Source organism: Oncorhynchus nerka, linkage group LG15, assembly GCF_034236695.1.
Source record: "Oncorhynchus nerka isolate Pitt River linkage group LG15, Oner_Uvic_2.0, whole genome shotgun sequence".
Lineage (NCBI taxonomy): Eukaryota > Metazoa > Chordata > Actinopteri > Salmoniformes > Salmonidae > Oncorhynchus > Oncorhynchus nerka.
Genome location: NC_088410.1, coordinates 33280224 through 33305319, shown reverse-complemented (window position 1 = coordinate 33305319; position 25096 = coordinate 33280224). Strand labels below are relative to the sequence as shown.

The following is a 25096-nucleotide window of genomic DNA, read 5'->3' as shown; positions in this document are numbered from 1 at the left end:
TTGCATCCCAAACTACACCCTACTGCCTTGATAGTGCACTACATTTAACCAGAATTACTGGCCAAAAGTAGTTCACTATATAGGGAATAGGATTCCATTTGGGACGTTTCCTCACATTGGTCAAAAATCACTGCGTGGTGTGTTTTCTTTTAGACGTAAGTCATTCAAATGTAATGCCTCAGATGTCTCAATGAGACTACAATAGAGAGAGCCTGTTAATTCACATCTAAATGGGTGCTATCTGTTGGATTCTAAATTTTGAACATTGAGATATTAAAGACATAGATCAGACGCACAATATATAAAGGAGTGAGATCTGTAGAAAGACAGAGTGTCTGTGGAATGTGATGGGTGGATGGGAGGAGATCAAATGATTGCTATAGGGGAAGCAGATTAACATCTGTGGATTAGGTGACGGAGGGGTTGAGGTCAGGAGGTCAGGTCAGATCCCCCGAAGGGAGTAATAAAGGTTTACTACCCACTTCCTGTTTAACCATAAGATGTAAGAATTGAAGAGAAGGAGGAGTGTCTTAACCTCTTGCTTCTACCTGAGACGCTTGCGTCCCAACTAGAGCTCTGGAAATGCAAATGCGCTACGCTAAATGCTAATAGTATTAGTTAAAACTCAAACGTTCATTAAAATACACATGCAGGGTATCGAATTAAAGCTACACTCGTTGTGAATCCAGGCAACAAGTCAGATTTTTAAAATGCTTTTCGGCGAAAGCATGAGAAGCTATTATCTGATAGCATGCACCAATACACTACAACACAAAAGCCACGCAGGGGACGTAAACAAAATAATTAGCATTTCATTACCTTTCACCATCTTCTTTGCACTCCTAGATGTCCCATACACAAACCGCACAATAAAATAGAAAACAGTCATTACCTTTCACCATCTTCTTTGTTGGCACTCCTAGATGTCCCATAAACACTATTGGGTCTTTATTTCGATTAAATCGGTCCATATAAAGCCAAGATATCGTTATATGTAGACTGTGTGATAAAGTTAATAAATTTGTCGAAAAAAACAGCGTTTTCAAAACGTAACGTCATTTTTTTTTTTCTAAAATTCAAAAGTCGACGATAAACTTTCACAAAACACTTCGAAATACGTTTGTAATGCAACTTTAGGTATTAGTAAACGTTAATAAGCGATAAAATTCATCAGGAGGCGATGTAAAGATCATTAGCTGTCCGTCTGGAAAAATGTCCGGCTAGAAACTCAACGAAAATATCCGGTCCTAGACCTAAGGAAATACGGTGCCCTGCATGTGTTTGACCAAGAAAAAACTCTAAGGGAAATGACAAGACTCTAGACACCGTGTGGAAGCTGTAGGTACTGCAACCTCAGTCAATTAATTGTGGTTCACCTTTATCAATGGGTTCAAGTAGCGCATGGATATATTTTCCCATTTTCAGTGATCAGTTTTTCCTGTGCTTTTCGATGTAAATGCCGTTCTGGTAAAGCCACAGCAGTGATTTAACCAGTTTTATAAACGTCAGTGTTTTCTATCCACACAGACTAAGCAAATGCATATACTATATTCCTGGCATGAGTAGCAGGGCGCTGAAATGTTGCGCGATTTTTAACAGAATGTTCAAAAAGTAGAGGGTAGAAGCAACAGGTTAAGTGGGATATTTTTACCTGTGATGGTGAGAAATGTCTGGTGGTCTGAATTACAGCTGTAACGACCCTTTGGGGATAATTAAACTTGGTTAAGCTTCTCTAGTGTCCTTGAGTTATTTACTCTGATAAATAAGAACCTAACAGTTGGTGTTGTCGGCAGGATTCGTCACATTTTGTAGTCAAACCAAGGAGTCCAGATCAGTGGAGCAGAGCTGGCAACAAACAAGGTAGGCTAGTTCCTATATCTGTTTCCACTCATTTTGACATCTTGGGGAGATGAGAATCGTTTGCTGAACTAATTATGGGACACGGACCTGGAGAGCCTGAGTTTAATTCAGTAGGCCCATTGTATAACGACCGGTCGTAGCTTTACGGTAAATGGTATGTCCCGGATGGGAAACTCGTACAGGCTGGTACCTGTAGAGTAAATCCCTAGTAGGTTGGTTCCTGCTAGTACTATAAAGCAAGTAGTAAATCCCAGTGGGTTAGTACCTGTGATTACTATAAAAAAGGGTGAGGCCCTGCGCAGTTTAGAATCTGCAAAAGGTAAGTCCTAGGGGGTAAATTCCTAGTAGGTTGGTTTCTGCTAGTACTCTAAGTATAAGTTGAGTCCCGGAAGGTAAGCCCGCGCAGGGTGGAACCTGCGATGGGTAAATCCTAGGGGGGTTGGTTCCCTACATAACCTATAACTGGGTGAGAGCCTAGTTGTAGTGGCCGTAAAAGTGTGAGTGTGAATGGCAGGTTAGTTTTGTGCCCTGTTGGGGTGGTGAACTATGGCAGATTATGTGGAAATAAATTTGGTGATGTGTGTTACGGGACAAAACCATTGTCATGACGTTGGCCTGGGGGTAAAGTTTATGACATTTCCTCTCTCTACCCTACTGATATTACATTTGCAAAACCCTTGGTTAACATAGAGATTCTGGGAACATCAGAAGGTGGGGGGGGGGAAATGAACTATATTCTGGTAATCCGACCAATTGAACATATGCAGTGGTACTTAATGAATATGATGTCATTTCGGTTGTCATCTGAGACATTCTCATCAATGATAAGATGACAAACTCTACAGTGGAAAGTCTACACATCAGAGTTATCAGATTCACATGGAATTGTTGTTCAATTTAAATGTTTGAATATGAAATTATTCGTGATGGGATGAAATGTGCTTTTGGCTTCTAAAATTTGGGTTTTCATAAGGTAGGGCTCTGCTCAATCAGTGGCCCGCCCCTGTGAAGGGACATGGGCTATAAAACATTTCAAATACGCCCGCCTCTCCCTTCCTATATAAAGCCTTGATGACAATATAACCTCCTGTTCGGAGGATGTGAGGACGACGGTCCAATGTCAGAATGGTTCAGATAATAACTACAGAACGAAGCCAACATCAGCGTGAGCTTTGGTTGCGAATGGTATGAACTTTGAACTCTTATTCACTACAGAAGTGATACCTCCTAGCCGTTGAGTTAGCAACAGCAGCTGCAAACGCAGGTTAGGAAGGAACAGACAGAGTATCCCGTCTACCACACAACGACGTTACTACAACGTATCCAATTGACAACCAGAGACATTCTTCAAAGGACAAAGGACTCGGTTGGGCAACAAGGCTTTCCATCTAACACCAACTTACTGAAGCACAGCTCAGAGTAAATATTTATTGCATTTTCCTTTTCCAAATGGGTGGTCATTTAGAATGCATAAGATACTGTATTTACGATAGCACAGCTTCGCCCTTTGTTCCTCAGTCTTCCCGTTCTTTCACTCAAACCCAGCCTCTTTTCTTTTGTGTAACAAGCTGTCATATCTGTTCCGCCCGCTAGGGACGTTTTCCTTTATGAAGTTATGATTAATTATGTGTATATGTAATTCTGTGTGATTAGTTAGGTAGTTAGTAAATAAATAATTAAACCCAATTTTGTATTGCTGATTCAACTTGTTAGCCAGGGTTCGTGCAGATAACCAAGAATTTACAACTTTCAGATGAGACTGATGTCACGCCTTGGTCATAATGTTTTGTGTTTTCGTGATATATTTTGGTCAGGCCAGGGTGTGACATGGGTTATGTGTTGTGTTCGTATTGGGGTTTTATAGCATTGGGATTGTGAATGATTAGGGGTGTGTCTAGTTAGGCTTGGCTGCCTGAGGCGGTTCTCAATCAGAGTCAGGTGATTCTCGTTGTCTCGGATTGGGAACCGTATTTAGGTAGCCTGAGTTTCACTTTGTATTTTGTGGGTGATTGTTCCTGTCTTTGTGTAGTGTTCACCAGATAGGCTGTAATTAGGTTTCACGTTCCGTTTGTTATTTTGTATCAGTTGTTTCATGTATCGCGATCCTTCATTAAAGATCATGAGTAACCACCACGCTGCATTTCGGTCCTCTCTTTATACAAACGAAGAACGCCGTTACAACTGAATTAAGGTGAGGATTAATATTGACTGCTATTGATGTAAAATATTACTAGGTCACGTTAATACTGTTATGGTTTGTGTGTTTTTGTTGCTTTCCAAGTCTTATGCTATCACTTTCTTAGGAACCAGAAGGAGAAAGTGGAGAAACAAAGTGTTCCAGCTGACATGGAACAAGACAGCAGATTCAGCTGGAATGGCATTTTATTGTGTGATGAGAGATGGAAATAAAATTGTGTATGGTGTGATTATAGAACATAAGTCTCTGAGTTTGTAAACCTCACAGTGAATGTTTGTTCCACTTGTTCGTTTTTTAAATTCATGTTTTATTATTGTTTGTCCATTTAAGTAATTTCCAAGTTTATATAAATTTAACATTTGGATGCTTTTGTTCAAGAGGAGTGTTTGTTTTCAAAAAGTTGAACATTGAGATATTGAAGATCAGACGCATTGTATATAAAGGAGTGAGATCTGTGGAATGACAGAGTGGCTGTAGAATGTTCTGGGTGGACGGGAGGAGATCAAAGGATTGCTATAGGGGAAGCAGATGAACATCTGTGGATTAGGTGAAGGAGGGGTTGAGGTCAGGACAGATCCACTGAAGGGAGTATTAAGGATTTACTAGCCACTTCCTGTTTAACCATAAGATGTAAGAATCGAAGAGAATCAAATCATTTTTTTTATATATAGCCCTTCGTACATCAGCTGATATCTCAAAGTGCTGTACAGAAACCCAGCCTAAAACCCCAAACAGCAAGTAATGCAGGTGTAGAAGCACGGTGGCTAGGAAAAACTCCCTAGAAAGGCCAAAACCTAGGAAGAAACCTAGAGAGGAACCAGGCTATGTGGGATGGCCAGTCCTCTTCTGGCTGTGCCGGGTGGAGATTATAACAGAACATGGCCAAGATGTTCAAATGTTCATAAATGACCAGCATGGTCCAATAATAATAAGGCAGAACAGTTGAAACTGGAGCAGCAGCACGGCCAGGTGGACTGGGGACAGCAAGGAGTCATCATGTCAGGTAGTCCTGAGGCATGGTCCTAGGGCTCAGGTCCTCCGAGAGAGAGAAAGAAAGAGAGAATTAGAGAGAGCACACTTAAATTCACACAGGACACCGAATAGGACAGGAGAAGTACTCCCAGATATAACAAACTGACCCTAGCCCCCGACACAAACTACTGCAGCATAAATACTGGAGGCTGAGACAGGAGGGGTCAGGAGACACTGTGGCCCCATCCGAGTACACCCCCGGACAGGGCCAAACAGGAAGGATATAACCCCACCCACTTTGCCAAAGCACAGCCCCCACACTACTAGAGGGATATCTTCAACCACCAACTTACCATCCTGAGACAAGGCCGAGTATAGCCCACAAAGATCTCCGCCACGGTACAAACCCAAGTGGGGGGCGCCAACCCAGACAGGAAGATCACATCAGTGACTCAACCCACTCAGGTGACGCACCCCTCCCAGGGACGGTATGAAAGAGCCCCAGTAAGCCAGTGACTCAGCCCCTGTAATAGGGTTAGAGGCAGAGAATCCCAGTGGAAAGAGGGGAACCGGCCAGGCAGAGACAGCAGTGAGTTGCTGCCTTTTCTAAAAATTTTGAGAGGAATGGAAGATTCGATATAGGCCGATCATTTTTTATATTTTCTGGGTCAAGTTTTGGCTTTTTCAAGAGAGGCTTTATTACTGCCACTTTTAGTGAGTTTGGAACACATCCGGTGGTTAGAGAGCCGTTTATTATGTTCAACATAGGAGGGCCAAGCACAGGAAGCAGCTCTTTCAGTAGTTTAGTTGGAATAGGGGCCAGTATGCAGCTTGAAGGTTTAGAGGCCATGATTATTTTCATCATTGTGTCAAGACATATAGTACTAAAACAATTGAGCGTCTCTCCTGATCCTAGGTCCTGGCAGAGTTGTGCAGACTCAGGACAACTGAGCTTTGAAGGAATACGCAGATTTAAAGAGGAGTCCGTAATTTGCTTTCTAATAATCATGATCTTTTCCTCAGAGAAGTTCATGAATTTATCACTGCTGAAGTGAAAGCCATCCTCTCTTGGGGAATGCTGCTTTTTAGTTAGCTTTGCGACAGTATCAAAAAGGAAATTCGGATTGTTATTTTCCTCAATTAAGTTAGAAAAATAGGATGATCGAGCAGCAGTAAGGGCTCTTCGGTACTGTACGGTACTGTCTTTCCAAGCTAGTCGGAAGACTTCCAGTTTGAGAAGGAGTGTCTTAAGTGGGATATATATACCTGTGATGGTGAGAAATATCTGGTGGTCTGAATTACAGCTGTAATGACCCGTTGGGGAGAATTAAACTTGGTTAAGCTTCTCTAGTGTCCGTGAGTTATTTACTCTGATAAATAAGAACCTAACACATCTTTGTGAAGACTCAATAGGATACCTTTATCCTATTCATTCATCCCATCTCCTTTAGTTCACACACTGTGAATCTCTGTCTCACTGTGACTAAAGATAACAAGCCACATCGGTACATGTCTATGAATGGCTCCGAGCCATGCTGTCTGTTTCTCCATTGGAACAAAGGAGCTAAATGTATCGGCATCTCTACTCACCCTCAGGTGTCAGGGCAACGGAGTGTTGAATGTTCTACCTGTCGGTGCACCATGTATCCCATGATTCACTGGTATGAAATGAAATGGAAGGCTAATATACACAATTTCATATATGCACAACTTCATTTCTCAAGATGTTCTTTCAGCATAAATTACATTAAAATGAATTTGTCTGGTCTCATTGCCTTCAATCTATGTCTCAGGGCAGGTTTGCTTTTCCAAATAGAACAAGAATGTGATGAACGTTGGAACTAAACCCTATATGATCAAATTATATAATCTGCACTCAACCACTAGACACCACCATACCAACTGCAATAGTGCCATCTAATGAGCAATTATTGCCAACCATGTGAAATTGACTAATTGTCGAAATTATCTCAATTCTGGCATTAGGGTGATGAATGTATGATGCATCATAGTGATCAAGTGAATGATAGAATGTCAGCTCACATTAAAGTGAGCTGCTGCTTAGCCCCACTCTCTATGTGCATCTAAAACGACACCCTATTGGGCTCTGGTTAGAGTATTTCCCTACATAGGGATAATGAGCACATCCCTTCAAGAAAATACAGGAAGGGAAATAGCTTTGGTTAACAGGCTGCTCTTATTACCAAAATAATAAAAGCCTCTTGCTCCAACACTGTTGAGATATACAGGACTAGAGGCCTCTTACAGTATGTTAAGGAAATCTTATTGAATTTCAAAAGAGGCAAAATATTAAAATGAGAGTTTTGAAAGTAGAGTTTGAAAAATGAATTGTCCTGCTCAGTTGCGTCTATTATTCATTGTTGTTTCAGTCACTCAATAGAATCAACCCTTTTGGTCTGTTTATTCTTTTTGAACTGTGAAAGTGCAGGTTTGCTTGGAATTGTTCAGCGCACTTATGTCCTTGGTACTTGGCCTTTAATTCAAAACATGCCAGTTCATTCTAAGTAATTGCATCAGGGCTGGGGTTTCAATTTGCATTGAAGGCAGTCAATTCAGAAAGTAAAGTTAATTTTAAAAAATTGCATCTATTTTCAATGACATCTCAATAAACTGATTAGTAGAAGCTATTTACTTCAAAAGGGTTTCATTTGATAATTTTTTAAAATCACCTCCTGAATTGAATGCCTTCAATTCGAATTGAGCCCAGCCCTGAAGTACAACAATGTGAACCTTTCAAAGAAATACTGGCATGGTAGGTGGGAGAGATGATGTTTATAGGTGTTCTTTATGTAGACGCTTGAAGAGTATGAAGACAGCTCCAACAATGGAACCAGCACCATACTATACCCATGTATACTATACTATACTATACACTGAGTGTACAAAACATTAAGAACACGAAGCAATAAGGCCTGAGGGGGTGTTACCATAAACTGGTTACCAATGCAATTAGACCAATAAAAAGTAATGCTTTGTCATTCCTGTGCTATATGGTCTGATATACCACGGCTGTCAGCCAATCAGCATTCGGGCTCGAACCACTCAGTTTAGAATATACAATACACATGTATCCAAGTAAGTGAATACAGAATACATAACTGCACACAAACCCAAGTGTGTTAAACAATGTGCTTTATTTGCAGTATAAACATATTAGGCAGATACAAACCCTCGTGGTCGTTTTACAGTAATAGTTTTACAGTAATAACATATACCTTGTTGTACTCTTGTGCATAGAAGAACAGTACACACCACAGTTGAGGCCTATACTTGTGCATCAGCCTTAACCTCATAGCCCTGCGATTTATACAAGGCTATACTACATCATGTCTCCCTTTATACATATATTATATCGAGCTATGTGTATTCATATATTTACAAAACTCTTATAAAATGTAGAAAAGTTGCATATAAATCATCTTTATCCCACATTTCACAAAATAATTGGAAAAAAAACCTTCATTTGTAGTCTTCATTTTAATTTTGGTACAAGTAAACTTTGTGGTAGGTATAGTACCTTGCGAAAGTATTCGGCCCCCTTGAACTTTGCGACCTTTTGCCACATTTCAGGCTTCAAACATAAAGATATAAAACTGTATTTTTTTGTGAAGAATCAACAACAAGTGGGACACAATCATGAAGTGGAACGACATTTATTGGATATTTCAAACTTTTTTAACAAATCAAAAACTGAACAATTGGGCGTGCAACATTATTCAGCCCCCTTAAGTTAATACTTTGTAGCGCCACCTTTTGCTGCGATTACAGCTGTAAGTCGCTTGGGGTATGTCTATCAGTTTTGCACATCGAGAGACTGACATTTTTTCCCATTCCTCCTTGCAAAACAGCTCGAGCTCAGTGAGGTTGGATGGAAAGCATTTGTGAACAGCAGTTTTCAGTTCTTTCCACAGATTCACAATTGGATTCAGGTCTGGACTTTGACTTGGCCATTCTAACACCTGGATATGTTTATTTTTGAACCATTCCATTGTAGATTTTGCTTTATGTTTTGGATCATTGTCTTGTTGGAAGACAAATCTCCGTCCCAGTCTCAGGTCTTTTGCAGACTCCTTCAGGTTTTCTTCCAGAATGGTCCTGTATTTGGCTCCATCCATCTTCCCATCAATTTTAACCATCTTCCCTGTCCCTGCTGAAGAAAAGCAGGCCCAAACCATGATGCTGCCACCACCATGTTTGACAGTGGGGATGGTGTGTTCAGGGTGATGAGCTGTGTTGCTTTTACGCCAAACATAACATTTTGCATTGTTGCCAAAAAGTTCAATTTTGGTTTCATCTGACCAGAGCACCTTCTTCCACATGTTTGGTGTGTCTCCCAGGTGGCTTGTGGCAAACTTTAAACAACACTTTTTATGGATATCTTTAAGAAATGGCTTTCTTCTTGCCACACTTCCATAAAGGCCAGATTTGTGCAATATACGACTGATTGTTGTCCTATGGACAGAGTCTCCCACCTCAGCTGTAGATCTCTGCAGTTCATCCAGAGTGATCATGGGCCTCTTGGCTGCATCTCTGATCAGTCTTCTCCTTGTATGAGCTGAAAGTTTAGAGGTCTTGGTAGATATGCAGTGGTCTGATACTCCTTCCATTTCAATATTATCGCTTGCACAGTGCTCCTTGGGATGTTTAAAGCTTGGGAAATCTTTTTGTATCCAAATCCAGCTTTAAACTTCTTCACAACAGTATCTCGGACCTGCCTGGTGTGTTCCTTGTTCTTCATGATGCTCTCTGCGCTTTTAACGGACCTCTGAGACTATCACAGTGCAGGTGCATTTATACGGAGACTTGATTACACACATGTGGATTGTATTTATCATCATTAGTCATTTAGGTCAACATTGGATCATTCAGAGATCCTCACTGAACTTCTGGAGAGAGTTTGCTGCACTGAAAGTAAAGGGGCTGAATAATTTTGCACGCCCAATTTTTCAGTTTTTGATTTGTTAAAAAAGTTTGAAATATCCAATAAATGTTGTTCCACTTCATGATTGTGTCCCACTTGTTGTTGATTTTTCACAAAAAAATACAGTTTTATATCTTTATGTTTGAAGCCTGAAATGTGGCAAAAGGTCGCAAAGTTCAAGGGGGCCGAATACTTTCGCAAGGCACTGTACATAGTGTCCTCATCTAGAACAAAAGAAAAACAAAATGTCAATGAACAATACAGACTTTGTGTCCCATCTGAACGCTCTTATTCCCACAGCAGACATCATATGTTTGTTTCTGTGACATACAGTATAACTAATGGTTAATATGGCACTATTTTGACATATTTTAATGAGACCATGTTGTCTATAGATAAGACATGCTATCTATCACCAAGCATAGCTCGTTCACAGAAAAGACCTACGGGCAACAGTGAAGTTTTAAGACGGTTGACTGCGAAGTACTGTAGCAACTCAAACTCAACACCCCTCTGTCCCCCAGGAATTCAAGCTGCAAAGACAAATGACAAAACTTCACAATTCAGGATTGTAATAGGCTTATTTATTTAACATGAAACTGATGTGATCCTCCATCTTCCCAATAGAGTCAATAGTGACTGGTGAGTTTGTTACTGTAAAAAATTGCTCCAGGATAAAACCAATGCTTTGGCTTGGTCCAATAATTATTGTGAGTGAAAACTGGCTATACTAAAAAAAGGCATCATTTGTTAAAGAAATGAGCTGAAAACTGGCCATATGGATTTGGTACCTTATTGTTATCCATGCTTGGTGTACCAATGACAAGATGTTGAATTGCTGCCCACAATGCTTCCTTCAACTTTCACTTCAGCAGTATATTCTATGTGCAAAACATGGACACGACGTGACCAGACATTCATTCAATCTTTATTGCTTAGAACTGTGCCCGAGTGGCACAGGCAGGCGCTAAGTGTAAGGAGTTAATTAGTGTCAAGGACTAACTAGTGTGGGGTGTTGAAGTGTTTTTCTCACCCCTACGATAAAGTGCGGCACGGCTAGGTCCATTAAAAGTATCAACTGAAAGCTACATATACTGCAGCTGTACATATACTGCAGCTGTACATATACTGTAGCTGGCTGTACATATACTGCAGCTGGCTGTACATATACTGCAGCTGTACATATACTGTAGCTGGCTGTACATATACTGTAGCTGGCTGTACATATACTGTAGCTGGCTGTACATATACTGTAGCTGGCTGTACATATACTGTAGCTTTACATATACTGTAGCTGTACATATACTGCAGCTGTACATATACTGCAGCTGTACATATACTGCAGCTGTACATATACTGTACTGCAGCTGTACATATACTGCAGCTGTACATATACTGCTGCTGTACATATACTGCAGCTGTACATATACTGCAGATGTACATATACTGCAGATGTACATATACTGCAGCTGTACATATACTGCAGCTGTACATACACTGCAGCTGTACATATACTGCAGCTGTACATATACTGTAGCTGGCTGTACATATACTGTAGCTGGCTGTACATATACTGTAGCTGGCTGTACATATACTGCAGCTGTACATATACTGCAGCATGTACATATACTGCAGCTGTACATATACTGCAGCTGTACATCCACTGCAGCTGTACATATTCTGCAGCTGTACATATACTGTAGCTGTACATATACTGCAGCTGTACATATACTGTAGCTGGCTGTACATATACTGTAGCTGGCTGTACATATACTGCAGCTGTACATATACTGCAGCTGTACATATACTGTAGCTGTACATATACTGCAGCTGTACATATACTGTAGCTGTACATATACTGCAGCTGTACATATACTGTAGCTGTACATATACTGTAGCTGTACATATACTGCAGCTGTACATATACTGCAGCTGTACATATACTGTAGCTGTACATATACTGCAGCTGTACATATACTGTAGCTGTACATATACTGTAGCTGTACATATACTGCAGCTGTACATATACTGTAGCTGTACATATACTGCAGCTGTACATATACTGTAGCTGTACATATACTGCAGCTGTACATATACTGTAGCTGTACATATACTGTAGCTGTACATATACTGCAGCTGTACATATACTGTAGCTGTACATATACTGTAGCTGTACATATACTGCAGCTGTACATATACTGTAGCTGTACATATACTGTAGCTGTACATATACTGCAGCTGTACATATACTGTAGCTGTACATATACTGTAGCTGTACATATACTGTAGCTTTCAGGAAGGAAAATGGATGACTAACAGGTAAAAAAAATGTAAAAGGTTCTCAGACTCAGACATTACGTGACTCTGCCAGTAGCTACAGCCTCTTCCCACGGTGTACCTTAACGACTCTTAAGAAGGGATATTGTACCGTAGAGACTCGACCCAATTACACCGCTAATTTCAACCCAGTGAGAGCGAGGGTGTTTCAATCGAACGCCTACGCCGTTAACGCCAGGCGAGAGCTCTGCAGATTGGAGCAGAGGGGACCTTTAGTCAGTGGCCAAAGAGACTTGATGAGTCACGATGGATGACAACAGGGAATTAATTTTTTTTTTGAAAAAAGATAAGACGGATTGATGTGGAGGAGTGAAGAGAGAGAGGATGAGAAGTAAGACTGGATAAGGGGGGGGCCAAAGAGCTCATCAAGGTTGATAAATAACACGTATGTGACATTCAGGGGTGATCGGACCAGTGCATCTACTGCCTACTGTAGTGGACAGTCTGATGATTCAAATAAATGACCTTACTGTTACAGTGACCTTACTGTTACAGTGACCTTACTGTTAGACCTTACTGTTACAGTGACCTTACTGTTAGACCTTACTGTTACAGTGACCTTACTGTTAGACCTTACTGTTACAGTGACCTTACTGTTAGACCTTACTGTTACAGTGACCTTACTGTTACAGTGACCTTACTGTTACAGTGCATGATCCTTCATAGAGAACTGCATAGTGATGCAATCCATCGACATCGCTTGCCTCTCTAATACAGTACCACATAGACCTACATACCAGAATGTCAGTGTATCAGCATCAGTAAGTTCAATTACCTACCGGTAGCAAGAATAGATCAATCTGAGGTCATTTTGTACTAATTTGTACTCATTTCCTTAGAATCATAAAGCCAGATTTCAGTGCTAAAAATGTCAAATTTCCATATAAATGTACTTGAATTTATAATAATGGATTGTGTGGTCAAACTGCATATTTTCACGAGTTTAAGAATGAAGAGGGACGTGTTGCGTAGGCCAAGTTATATTGTTAGGAGGGTCCCCTTCTTACTGCATGAAAGGGAGAGTTCGGTACCATTGGCATTGTAGAAAGTGCAATATCATAACCTTCACTTGCAATGTGCGAATCTATATAGCAGCCAGTTTGCAGTGCAAGCAGCACGTACAACCAGTTATTAAATCATTCATAGTTCAATCTAGGAGGAAATCACCTATTAAAGCTCTGATGTAGACTTTCAATGAATCAATGTTTTTGTCCAAATCTTCTAGAGCGTGTAGACATTAATAACGAAACGTATTGTCATGACCCCGTCATAACATCCCTTTAGGTGCCACTACTGGACAAACTGATCGAGGAGGATAGTGATGAATGCCATTCATTTACTACGATTTTAAGACACGAGTGTAGATAATGTTTGTGCGTGTGTGTGCATGCCTGTGTGTGTGTGTGTGTGTGCGTGTGCATGCCTGTGTGTGTGTGTGTGCATGCCTGTGTGTGTGTGTGGGGGTGTGTGTGCATGTATGTGTGTGAATACAACATGTGCTTCCGGTGCTGACCAGGTGTCCACAAACTCATTGGTTAAAAACTGCATATCAGTTACTGAGGCACTTGTTAAGTCACAATAATTTTTACACAGAAATAAAATCAAAACTGGAATAAGAAAATATTCATTCTGATATGACATTTTGTTTATGTTAGCAGTTGTACTTTGTGTCCCCTTTCCTAAATGTTTTCCTTGGCCCTGTGAATGGCTCTTTCACTGACGCTACACCCCTCCACGCCACCTTGTGTGGTTTTCACATACCTGTGCTTCTGTGCTACAGGAGTATCCTTCCAGTGGAGCTCCATTGCTTTGATCAGGGTCAGATTGATTAGTGCAAAGTCACTGTAGCAAAAATGTAGAAAAAAACATTTTGCAATGGAAAACAAAAACATAGCATTTCTTACTCGACAAATGAAGATAATCCCTCCCTGTTCAGTCCATTTCTTCTGTTTGGTGCCTAGTGAAAACGACCCTGGTGTGTGTGTGTCAGGGTGTGTGTGTGTGTCAGCTAAAAGCTGGACTCAGGGACCGTCCTCTTGCGTCCCAGTGAGTTGGTACTATAGCGAGTCCTCTGCAGGGTACCGTAGGAGGGCGTCTCTGCTGTGAGGCTGCGAGGGGGCAGAGCCACGTCATGGGACAGCCCTTTGCGGTGTAAAGAGGCGGTCCTTCGCATGCTAGACTCCTCCTTGCTGGGGATGTTGGATGAGCTCTGAGAGCGTTTGATATGGGCAGCAGCGGCGCGTCTGGCTTTACCGTTGGGCAGCTCGTCTCCGAGACGATTGGCACTCCCGTTGTGGGGGGCTCCGTTGGATTTTGCCTCCCCCGTCTTCGTGGCCCCGCCTGGGGCTCCACTGGACAGGGACAGCTGGGAGGTGCTGGACCCGCCGACGTCGCCAACTTTTCCAGAGTCGGACTTGCGAGACGATGACGACTCCTTGTCCTTCTTCTTGAAGTTGCTTTTGAAGAAAGACAGCAGCCCCTCGTGGCTCTTGGAGGCCTCCTCTACCTTCTCACCCTTCCTTCTCTTTTCTCCCTCGGGTGGTACCAGACAGTCCCTTGGTGGTGGGTCCTGGTGGCCCTTGGCACCTCTCCTCAGGGTGCCTTCCCAGTCTCTGTCCCTGAGGCTGTGGGTGCTGGAGCTGGACTGGAAGCCTGCACTAGACCCCCTCCTAGATGGGGCCTCTTGGGGCTTTCCCTGGTCCTTCTCCTTACTCTTCTTGGTATTCCTCCTGGTCAGAGTGTTAGTACTACTACTACTGCCCATCCTACCCTCGTTTCTCTGGTCTCTCTGGTCCCCCTGGTCTCTCTGGTCCCCCTGGTCTCTCTGGTCCCCCTGGTCTCTCTGCTGCTGATGGGACCCTTTGCTACTTCGTCTCAGACTCCCTGTCTTGTCTGTGACTGGTCTTCTCTGGCCCTCTGGCATCTGCGGAGACTCTGATTGTCCCATGCAGTTCAGGCTACTTCCCACACTGGGGGAGCTGATGGCAGGACCCTTCCGGCTCTCAGAACCCGTCATTAAATTGACTATAGAGTCCTTGGTGCAGCGAGGTCTTCTTCCAGACTCTAGGTACTCCACCAGTTCCACAGGGGCAGGGGATGGGAGCAGGGGCGGCCTCTGCTGCAATATTTTGGCGGTCCTTGGAGCCGAACGACCAGCGTAGCGGGAAGACCTTGTTCAGTGTCTCTTTGTTCTTAGTGGGGGTCCTCATGCTGACGCTACGACCCTGGATGCCCCGTACGAACGGCCTGGTCTCAAAACCACCTGGTGGTGAAAGAGAGAAAAGAACACTTTACCATAGTGTCTCTGACATTTTAAGCTAGACTAACTTTACATTTTCAAACCCCTTTTATTAAATTGTAAATTACAAGCACAGCGATCACAATGAGCTTTTTTCCCCGGCAACATTATATACAGTTGAAGTCATAGGTTTACATACACCATAGCCAAATATATTTAAACTCAGTTTTTCACAATTCCTGACATTTAATCCTAGTAAAAAAAATCCCTCTTTTAGGTCAGTTAGGATCACCACTTTATTTTAAGAATGTGAAATGTCAGAATAATAGTAGAGAGAATGATTTATTTCATCACATTCCCAGTGGGTCAGAAGTTTACATACACTCAATTAGTATTTGGTAGCATTGCCTTTAAATTGTTTAACTTGGGTCAAATGTTTTGGGTAGCCTTCCACAATAAGTTGGGTGACTTTTGGCCCATTCCTCCTGACAAGAGTTGGTGTAACTGAGTCAGGTTTGTAGGCCTCCTTGCTCGCACACGCTTTTTCAGTTCTGCACACAAATTTTCTATGGGATTTAAGTCAGGGCTTTGTGATGGCCACTCCAATACCTTGACTTTGTTGTTCTTAAGCCATTTTGCCACAACTTTGGAAGTATGCTTGGGGTCATTGTCCATTTGGAAGACCAATCGCGACCAAGCTTTAAGTTCCTGTGACTGATGTCTTGAGATGTTGCTTCAATACGTCCACATCATTTTCCTTTCCTCATGATGCCATCTATTTTGTGAAGTGCACCAGTCCCTCTTGCAGCAAAGCACCCCCACAACATGATGCTGCCACCCCGGTGCTTCACGGTTGGGATGGTGTTCGGTCTTCGGGTTGCAACAATCCCCCTTTTTCCTCCAAACATAACGATGGTCATTATGGCCAAACAGTTCTATCTTGTTTCATCAGACATTGCTCCAAAAAGTAAGATCTTTGTCCCCATGTGCAGTTGCAAACCGTAGTCTGGCTTTTTTAAAGGCAGTTTTGGAGCAGGGGCTTCTTCCTTGCTGAGTGGCCTTTCAGGTTATGTCGATATAAGACTCGTTTTACTGGGGGTATAGATACTTTTGTACCTGTTTCCTCCAGCATCTTCACAAGGTCCTTTGCTGTTGTTCTGGAATTGATATGCACTTGTCGTAACAAAGTATGTTCATCTCTAGGAGACAGAACGCGTCTCCTTCCTGAGCAGTATGACGGCTGCATACTATTGTTTGTACAGATGAATGTGGTACCTTCAGGCGTTTGGAAATTGCTCCCAAGGATGAACAAGACTTGTGGAGGTCTGCCATTTCTTTTCTGAGGTCTTGGCTGATTTATTTTGATTTTCCCATGATGTCAAGCAAAGAGGCACTAAGTTGAAAGGTAGGCCTTGAAATACATCCACAGGTACACCTCCAATTGACTCAAATGATGTCAATTAGCATATCAGAAGCTTCAAAAGCCATGACATCATTTTCTGGAATTTTCCAAGCTGTTTAAAGGCACAGTCAACTTAGTGTATGTAAACCTCTGACCCACTGGAATTGTGATACAGTGAATTATAAGTGAAATAATATGTCTGTAAACAATTGTTGGAAAAATGACTTGTGTCATGCAGAAAGTAGATGTCCTAACCGACTTCCAAAACTGTAGTTAGTTAACAAGAAAGTTGTGGAGTGGTTGAAAAACGTGTTTTAATGACTCCAACTTAAGTATATGTAAACTTCTGACTTCAACTGTATGTAGGCATGGACTGTGCATGTATAGGAAGAGATTACGTAAATGCACATCCACAGTTCGAGTAGAATGTGTTCAGCTAAACATTAAAGAGGTGATGCACTCTATGCTCACGTGTGGCGTATTAGCAACAACATGGAATAATAATAACCACTGATTAGATGTAGTTTTTTCAGATGCTCAAAGTGCTTTAAATAGGGGAGAAGTTGAGCCAAAGGGGAAAGTTGAGCCACCCTTGTTTCTAGGAAACCATACACAATAATCATTTGACCAATTATTTAGGATGATGTCATCCTTTTCTCGAGCCTGTGAAGGAAGAAACCACATGGAAAAAGTGGTAAGCAAGTTAGGTCCAAAAAATAGATTTTCACAAAGCAAAATTAATTTATTGTGAATTTTTATGATGCTTGTGTCTAAACCAAAGTAGATCATTTTAAGATTGTTCTATACATCAGTTGGGGTCTCTATAAGCTCAATATGTGGTCCTAAACCTAGCAGGAAAGTGCATCCTTGTATCTGTGTGGGATAATATAGCCAAAATGTTTGTCTTAGTGTAATTTGAGCCAATGGCTACTTGAGCAAATGTAAGTGTTTTCTTCCCAGGTGAAAGGCATTATCGCTGGGATATGAGGTAACAACAGGGCCTCAACAGTTTCCCGTGTGTATCAAGAATGGTCCAACACCCAAAGGACATCCAGCCAACTTGACACAACTTTGGAAAGCATTGGAGTCAACATGGACCAGTGTCCCTGTGGAACATTTTGACACCTTGTAGAGTCCATGCCCTGACAAATTGAGGCTGTTCTGAGGGCAAAAGGGGGTAATTAAATATTAATAAGGTATTCCCAATGTTTGGTATACTCAGTGTATGTAAATATCTTTGTTAGAAATAATACTGTTTGACGGAGTGATGTTGAATGTAAACCACTCAACTTACCCCACTCTCTCCTACTGTAGTAATGGGAAAACTCACCACCACCACCCATCACCCTTCCAACACCAATGGAATGAAGACCGAAGAACGTTTTTGTTTTTTAAATATTTTCTTTTACCTTTCTTTGGTTTACCATGCATCTCATGTTTCCCAGGCCCCTCACCTTCCTCCTCTCTGGGCGGGTCATCAAGGAAGACGGGGGACTCTGGGGAGTCGGGGACAGAGGAGGGGCAGGTGGTGGAGGAGCGGGACACCAGACTACCCCTCTTACTGTCCCCATTCAGACGGACCAGCCAGTGGTCCGACATGGTGGAACTGGTGGAGCCTACAGAGGAGAGAGACGTTTCTGTGACTATGGGCACTGGTGGAGCCTACAGAGGAGAGAGACGTTTCTGTGACTATGGGCACTGGTGGAGCCTACAGAGGGGAGAGAGACGTTTCTGTGACTATGGGCACTGGTGGAGCCTACAGAGGAGAGAGACGTTTCTGTGACTATGGGCACTGGTGGAGCCTACAGAGGGGAGAGACGTTTCTGTGACTATGGGAACTGGTGGAGCCTACAGAGGAGAGAGACGTTTCTGTGACTATGGGCACTGGTGGAGCCTACAGAGGAGAGAGACGTTTCTGTGACTATGGGAACTGGTGGAGCCTACAGAGGAGAGAGACGTTTCTGTGACTATGGGCACTGGTGGAGCCTACAGAGGGGAGAGAGACGTTTCTGTGACTATGGGAACTGGTGGAGCCTACAGAGGGGAGAGAGACGTTTCTGTGACTATGGGCACTGGTGGAGCCTACAGAGGGGAGAGACGTTTCTGTGACTATGGGAACTGGTGGAGCCTACAGAGGGGAGAGAGACGTTTCTGTGACTATGGGAACTGGTGGAGCCTACAGAGGGGAGAGAGACGTTTCTGTGACTATGGGAACTGGTGGAGCCTACAGAGGGGAGAGAGATTTCTGTGACTATCTGTGACTATGGGAACTGGTGGAGCCTGTTTCTGTGACAACTAGGGGGGGAGAGAGACGTTTCTGTGACTATGGGCACTGGTGGAGCCTACAGAGGGGAGAGAGACGTTTCTGTGACTATGGGAACTGGTGGAGCCTACAGAGGGGAGAGAGACATTTCTGTGACTATGGGCACTGGTGGAGCCTACAGAGGGGAGAGAGACGTTTCTGTGACTATGGGCACTGGTGGAGCCTACAGAGGGGAGAGAGACGTTTCTGTGACTATGAGAACTGGTGGAGCCTACAGAGGGGAGAGAGACGTTTCTGTGACTATCTGGTGAGCCTACAGAGGGAGAGAGACGTTTCTGTGACTATGGGAACTGGTGGAGCCTACAGAGGGGAGAGAGACGTTTCTGTGACTATGGGAACTGGTGGAGCCTACAGAGGGGAGAGAGACGTTTCTGTGACTATGGGAACTGGTGGAGCCTACAGAGGGGAGAGAGACGTTTCTGTGACTATGGGAACTGGTGGAGCCTACAGAGGAGAGAGACGTTTCTGTGACTATGGGAACTGGTGGAGCCTACAGAGGGGAGAGAGACGTTTCTGTGACTATGGGAACTGGTGGAGCCTACAGAGGGGAGAGAGACGTTTCTGTGACTATGGGAAGAGAGACTGTTTCTGTGACTATGGGAACTGGTGGAGCCTACAGAGGGGAGAGAGACGTTTCTGTGACTATGGGCACTGGTGGAGCCTACAGAGGGGAGAGAGACGTTTCTGTGACTATGGGAACTGGTGGAGCCTACAGAGGGGAGAGAGACGTTTCTGTGACTATGGGCACTGGTGGAGCGTACAGAGGGGAGAGAGATGTTTCTGTGACTATGGGCACTGGTGGAGCCTACAGAGGGGAGAGAGACGTTTCTGTGACTATGGGCACTGGTGGAGCCTACAGAAGGGAGAGAGATGTTTCTGTGACTATGGGAACTGGTGGAGCCTACAGAGGGGAGAGAGACGTTTCTGTGACTATGGGAACTGGTGGAGCCTACAGAGGGGAGAGAGACGTTTCTGTGACTATGGGCACTGGACCAGAAAGACACCTGTCAGTTCCATTCCAGTCTATACAGAAAACACAGAACAACTACACAGATAATTGCTATGTAGAATAAAGCATTTAGCAATTGAAATATCACATTGAGGTTTTGCAGGTTCAGGTGGTTGGAGCATGGTGCTTGAGTGAAACAGTTATGAGTTAACCTTTAGTGGATAAAGGCTGAATGGTCTTGATGTATCTAATACTACCTCTGTACAGAGTTCAGCTGTAATGGAATTGAACCCTGAGTGAACTCTCTCCTGTGATGTGTGTGTGTCCATGCCTGTGTGTGTGTGGTACACTACCCACCTCTGATTGAGCTGCTGGCGGACCAGGGGGGGATGACGTTACGTCTCTGGTAGAACAGTATGTAGGCCCCCCTGGTACACACCTCCTCCTCAGGCACCAGGTCCACACTGCTGTCGTCATAGCTGTACCACTGACCGTCCACTGAGTTCCTGCAGTACGCTGCAAGACGCACACAGGACTGTAGAGACAGGCTGCACCACAATCATTATGTCCTGGGTATAGTAATGTAAGTTGATGTGACCACTATAGAGGAGGGCACTGCACTGTTATGCATGTCCTATGTATCATCATTATTTGGCAGTAGGCATCTCTCTCACTAACGATATTCTCTCCTCACTTCTCGATCAACAGCCAGTCAGTATGCCTCTCTCCTCAACGTCTCCTACATCAATGGTATATCAATGGCCAACCAGTACCTGTGTAATGTCCGCCGTGCATCCCACCATGGTGGTTACACACTGCATAGAGGTCATAGAGGAAGTCAGGAGGCAGGGCCATGTCTGGGTGACTAATATGATGACTGCTGCCTTCAGGCTGTTTCCATGTGGGGGGCCAGGGTCCCAGGTCCCCCAGGTTCCTCATGCTCTGGGACCTCTTCACCACGTGGGGGGCCATGTCCAACCCGGCCAGGGGGAAGCGCACCTGGGTGGACAGCTTGTTGCGCCGCTCGCCCACCTGATTCATTGAATTTTTAATCAACTATCAAGGTTAACACAATTAATGACTTATTTCCATTGTGGTGCTTTTGGGAAAAACGGCAATCCGCTACATGTGATCGGCTCCAGTTACCTGTCGGAAGCGTTTGAGGTGGAGGATGAGGATGTCGGGGAGGGTCCAAAGGGACATCTTCACCATGCCCTGCTGGAGCTGCTTACAGTGGGGACACTTCCATGCGTCGTCTGGGGCCAGCTGGAGAGAACACACACACACGGTCAGTGGGGACACTTCCATGCGTCGTCTGGGGCCAGCTGGAGAGAACACACGCACACGGTCAGTGGGGACACTTCCATGCGTCGTCTGGGGCCAGCTGGAGAGAACACACGCACACGGTCAGTGGGGACACTTCCATGCGTCGCCTGGGGCCAGCTGGAGAGAACACACACACGGTCAGTGGGGACACTTCCATGCGTCGTCTGGGGCCAGCTGGAGAGAACACACACACACGGTCAGTGGGGACACTTCCATGCGTCGTCTGGGGCCAGCTGGAGAGAACACACGCACACGGTCAGTGGTGAAGTCTCAGATAAAGTTATAGTCTTCATACACTACGTTTGTCCAAAACCATATAAAAATACTCAGGGAGTGAGAGTGAAAGAATGAGTGAGTGATTTAACTTATGAAACGACTAATGCAATATTAAAGCTGTAACTTTTTGGTCGACTCGACCCAATTCACACAGAGATCTGTCATTCTCATTGAAAGGAGGTACAATTTCTGCATAGTGCATCTTTAATGTTCAGTACCCAAAGGGTAGGTTAAGACCAGTTGCATTGTACGATATTGTACAGTCCATGTTACCTGTTCCTCTTTGGTGTAGAGCTGAAAGCACTCGTCCAGGGTACAGCTGTGCTGCTGCAGGTGCTGCTGCTGCTGGACTCTCACACTCTCTGAGTCCTTCACCACCTCCTCCTGGATGTTACCAAACAGACTGACACACACACACACACGCAAAAAGTTTGGTGTATGAGTGTGTGTGTTTGTGAGAGAGTGAGCGAGATAAAGACAGAGTGAATCATTCTAAGCAATAAATAATGAATGTGTGTGTGTGTTTCTGAGTCAATTGATTTGGTGTGTGTACATGTGTATGTCCAGTGCTCACCATTCCTTGATCTTGTGTTCCCACTCAATCACCAGCTTCACGTGGGGTGGTCCTCCTGGGCCACATAACTTCAGGGCTCTGGAAAACATATTACATGATGAATACACACTATCTTCTGAGTACAATGTCTACCAGACTACCACTGGGTACAATGTCTACCAGACTACCACTGGGTACAATGTCTACCAGACTACCACTGGGTACAGTGTCTACCAGACTACCACTGGGTACAGTGTCTACCAGACTACCACTGGGTACAGTGTCTACCAGACTACCACTGGGTACAGTGTCTACCAGACTACCACTGGGTACAGTGTCTACCAGACTACCACTGGGTACAGTGTCTACCAGACTACCACTGGGTACAGTGTCTACCAGACTACCACTGGGTACAGTGTCTACCAGACTACCACTGGGTAGTGTCTACCAGACTACCACTGGGTACAATGTCTACCAGACTACCACTGGGTACAATGTCTACCAGACTACCACTGGGTACAATGTCTACCAGACTACCACTGGGTACAATGTCTACCAGACTACCACTGGGTACAGTGTCTACCAGACTACCACTGGGTACAGTGTCTACCAGACTACCACTGGGTACAGTGTCTACCAGACTACCACTGGGTACAGTGTCTACCAGACTACCACTGGGTACAGTGTCTACCAGACTACCACTGGGTACAGTGTCTACCAGACTACCACTGGGTACAGTGTCTACCAGACTACCACTGGGTACAGTGTCTACCAGACTACCACTGGGTACAGTGTCTACCAGACTACCACTGGGTACAGTGTCTACCAGACTACCACTGGGTACAATGTCTACCAGACTACCACTGGATACAGTGTCTACTAGACTACCACTGGAGACAGTGTCTATTAGACTACCAATGTGATAGAGCTGGCCTAGGTATCCCATACAGTAATTTTTTCACATAGACAAAGGTTTGTGTCTCATACCTCAAGGATTACTGTTTTAAAATGCCATTACAAGTGGAGTTGTATTATGTGTCGTATTACACTGCATTTATTGAAGTCCATCTGTAACTTACACTGTAATACACATCAGTATTCTGCAGCATGATACTTGTAGTATTCCCAGTTTGTAAGCACAGTCGTCAAGCCTTCGGAATCCAAAAGTGTTAGACATTGTTTTGAGATGCCATCAGGTCCATGCTAACCTTTCCCTATTAGTTATGGTGTATATGTGTGTGTGTGCATGTAAACAAACATCAGTATTCTGTATTCTAAGTCAAGCCATTGTTTACCTGAGACTTCCATCACGGTAAAACATTCCTGACTCAAATGTACAGGTAATCTTTGTAGTGAGTTTGATTGATGATAAGAGGTGCTGATGCAGTGGAATAGAATGGGCACCGGTTAGTGGGCACAGTGGGAAGCTCTGAAATGCGCCACTAGGTGTCAGGCTTCCATAAGGTATTGACGTCAAGAGTAAACTCAAACCACATTGATCATAGTGTTGATTACTAAACCAGCATGGAATGAAAGTGACTGAAAATACATCCATTTAATGAAAGAGACTGCTTTCTGTTATAACTGTGAACTGAGTGCTCTGTACTCTTCTCTGTGACTTTCAACGGTTGCCAAGCAGCTGCCACAAGAGACACGACTCTGTTGTGTGACAAGGATCATTCATCTCCCTTTTGGTCTCATTGACACAAAGGGGTGCTATAAAAGGCAACCTTCAACGTCTCTCTCTTCAACAATCCCTCTCCAGGAAACAGGGAGTTCTGAGGTAGAAGCACAGACGGAGAAATACATCTGGGGAATCAACTTAGTGTCTGAAGCACTGCTGTCAGAATAACTATTCATTTGGTGTGTGAGCGTGTGTTTGCTTGCGTCCTTGAATGTGTAAGTTGTAAACGTAAGTTAGTCCTCGGTTGTGTCAGGGTGCGTGCTGCTGTCTGCCTTTGACTCAACTGAAGGTCACAGTCCCAGTGGCTACAGACAGACAGTGATGAGTGATGAATACACACTGAGACAGATCTAACACCTCCTCTACCTGCAGGACACTGGGACATAAAGGACACTGGGACATAAAGGACACTGCTTCAATAGTGGATGTAGTCTGACATTTCTCTGTGTGTGTGTTCATGGACCAGGGAGATCGCTTTAGTTTCAAGTCAAAGTAGAGACATCCAACCAGGTCCCAAGAACGTGTAGAATTGCCTTCAAAACCGGCCACTAGGGGGAAAAGTGAGCGCTATTAATTTAAAGTAAGCTGTTGGCTTGCTAGGGCGTTGTGGACAGGGATGGTGGATGGGTTTAAAAGCTGCAATCTGGCGTTGAGGGTTTCGTGTTCAATCCCAGTGCTGGGCAATGTTATAATGCCTTTCCCAAACTTTCACCCCCAGCAAGTGTTTGTATTTAACTTATGGGGAGTTAGGTAACAGTGTCTCAACTTAAATGTCAAAAAACGACGTTTACCATGACTTCACCCATAGACGTATGTAAAAACCTCTAATTTCAAAGTGAAACTGATACCTTGTTAGCATGGACAGGCGTGTGCACACACTGTATGAGCACAAAGGACTGAATCTGTGACTCTTTATAATGTAAAGGATGTTCTTTGTGTGTGTGTGTGTGTGTGTAATCATGTCTGGATGCATGTTTATTGTGTTCATCAATATCACCTCAGAATTAACAGCCAGCTTCGCTCCACAGACGACCGCG

General features: G+C 43.8%; 1 protein-coding gene across 1 annotated transcript in view; it reads right to left on the bottom strand.

Moving 5' to 3' along the window:
- Positions 1–11652: 11652 nt before the first annotated feature.
- The window catches only part of LOC115142447 (ubiquitin carboxyl-terminal hydrolase 43-like), a 107982-nt gene continuing 94538 nt past the window's right edge, over positions 11653–25096 (bottom strand). The window contains 8 exon segments of the mRNA XM_065001516.1: positions 11653–15403; positions 15405–15570; positions 18358–18564; positions 20578–20736; positions 20994–21252; positions 21367–21486; positions 22096–22225; positions 22397–22474. Coding sequence (XP_064857588.1) covers positions 14317–15403; positions 15405–15570; positions 18358–18564; positions 20578–20736; positions 20994–21252; positions 21367–21486; positions 22096–22225; positions 22397–22474 — 2206 coding nt within the window. The 3' untranslated portion in view covers positions 11653–14316.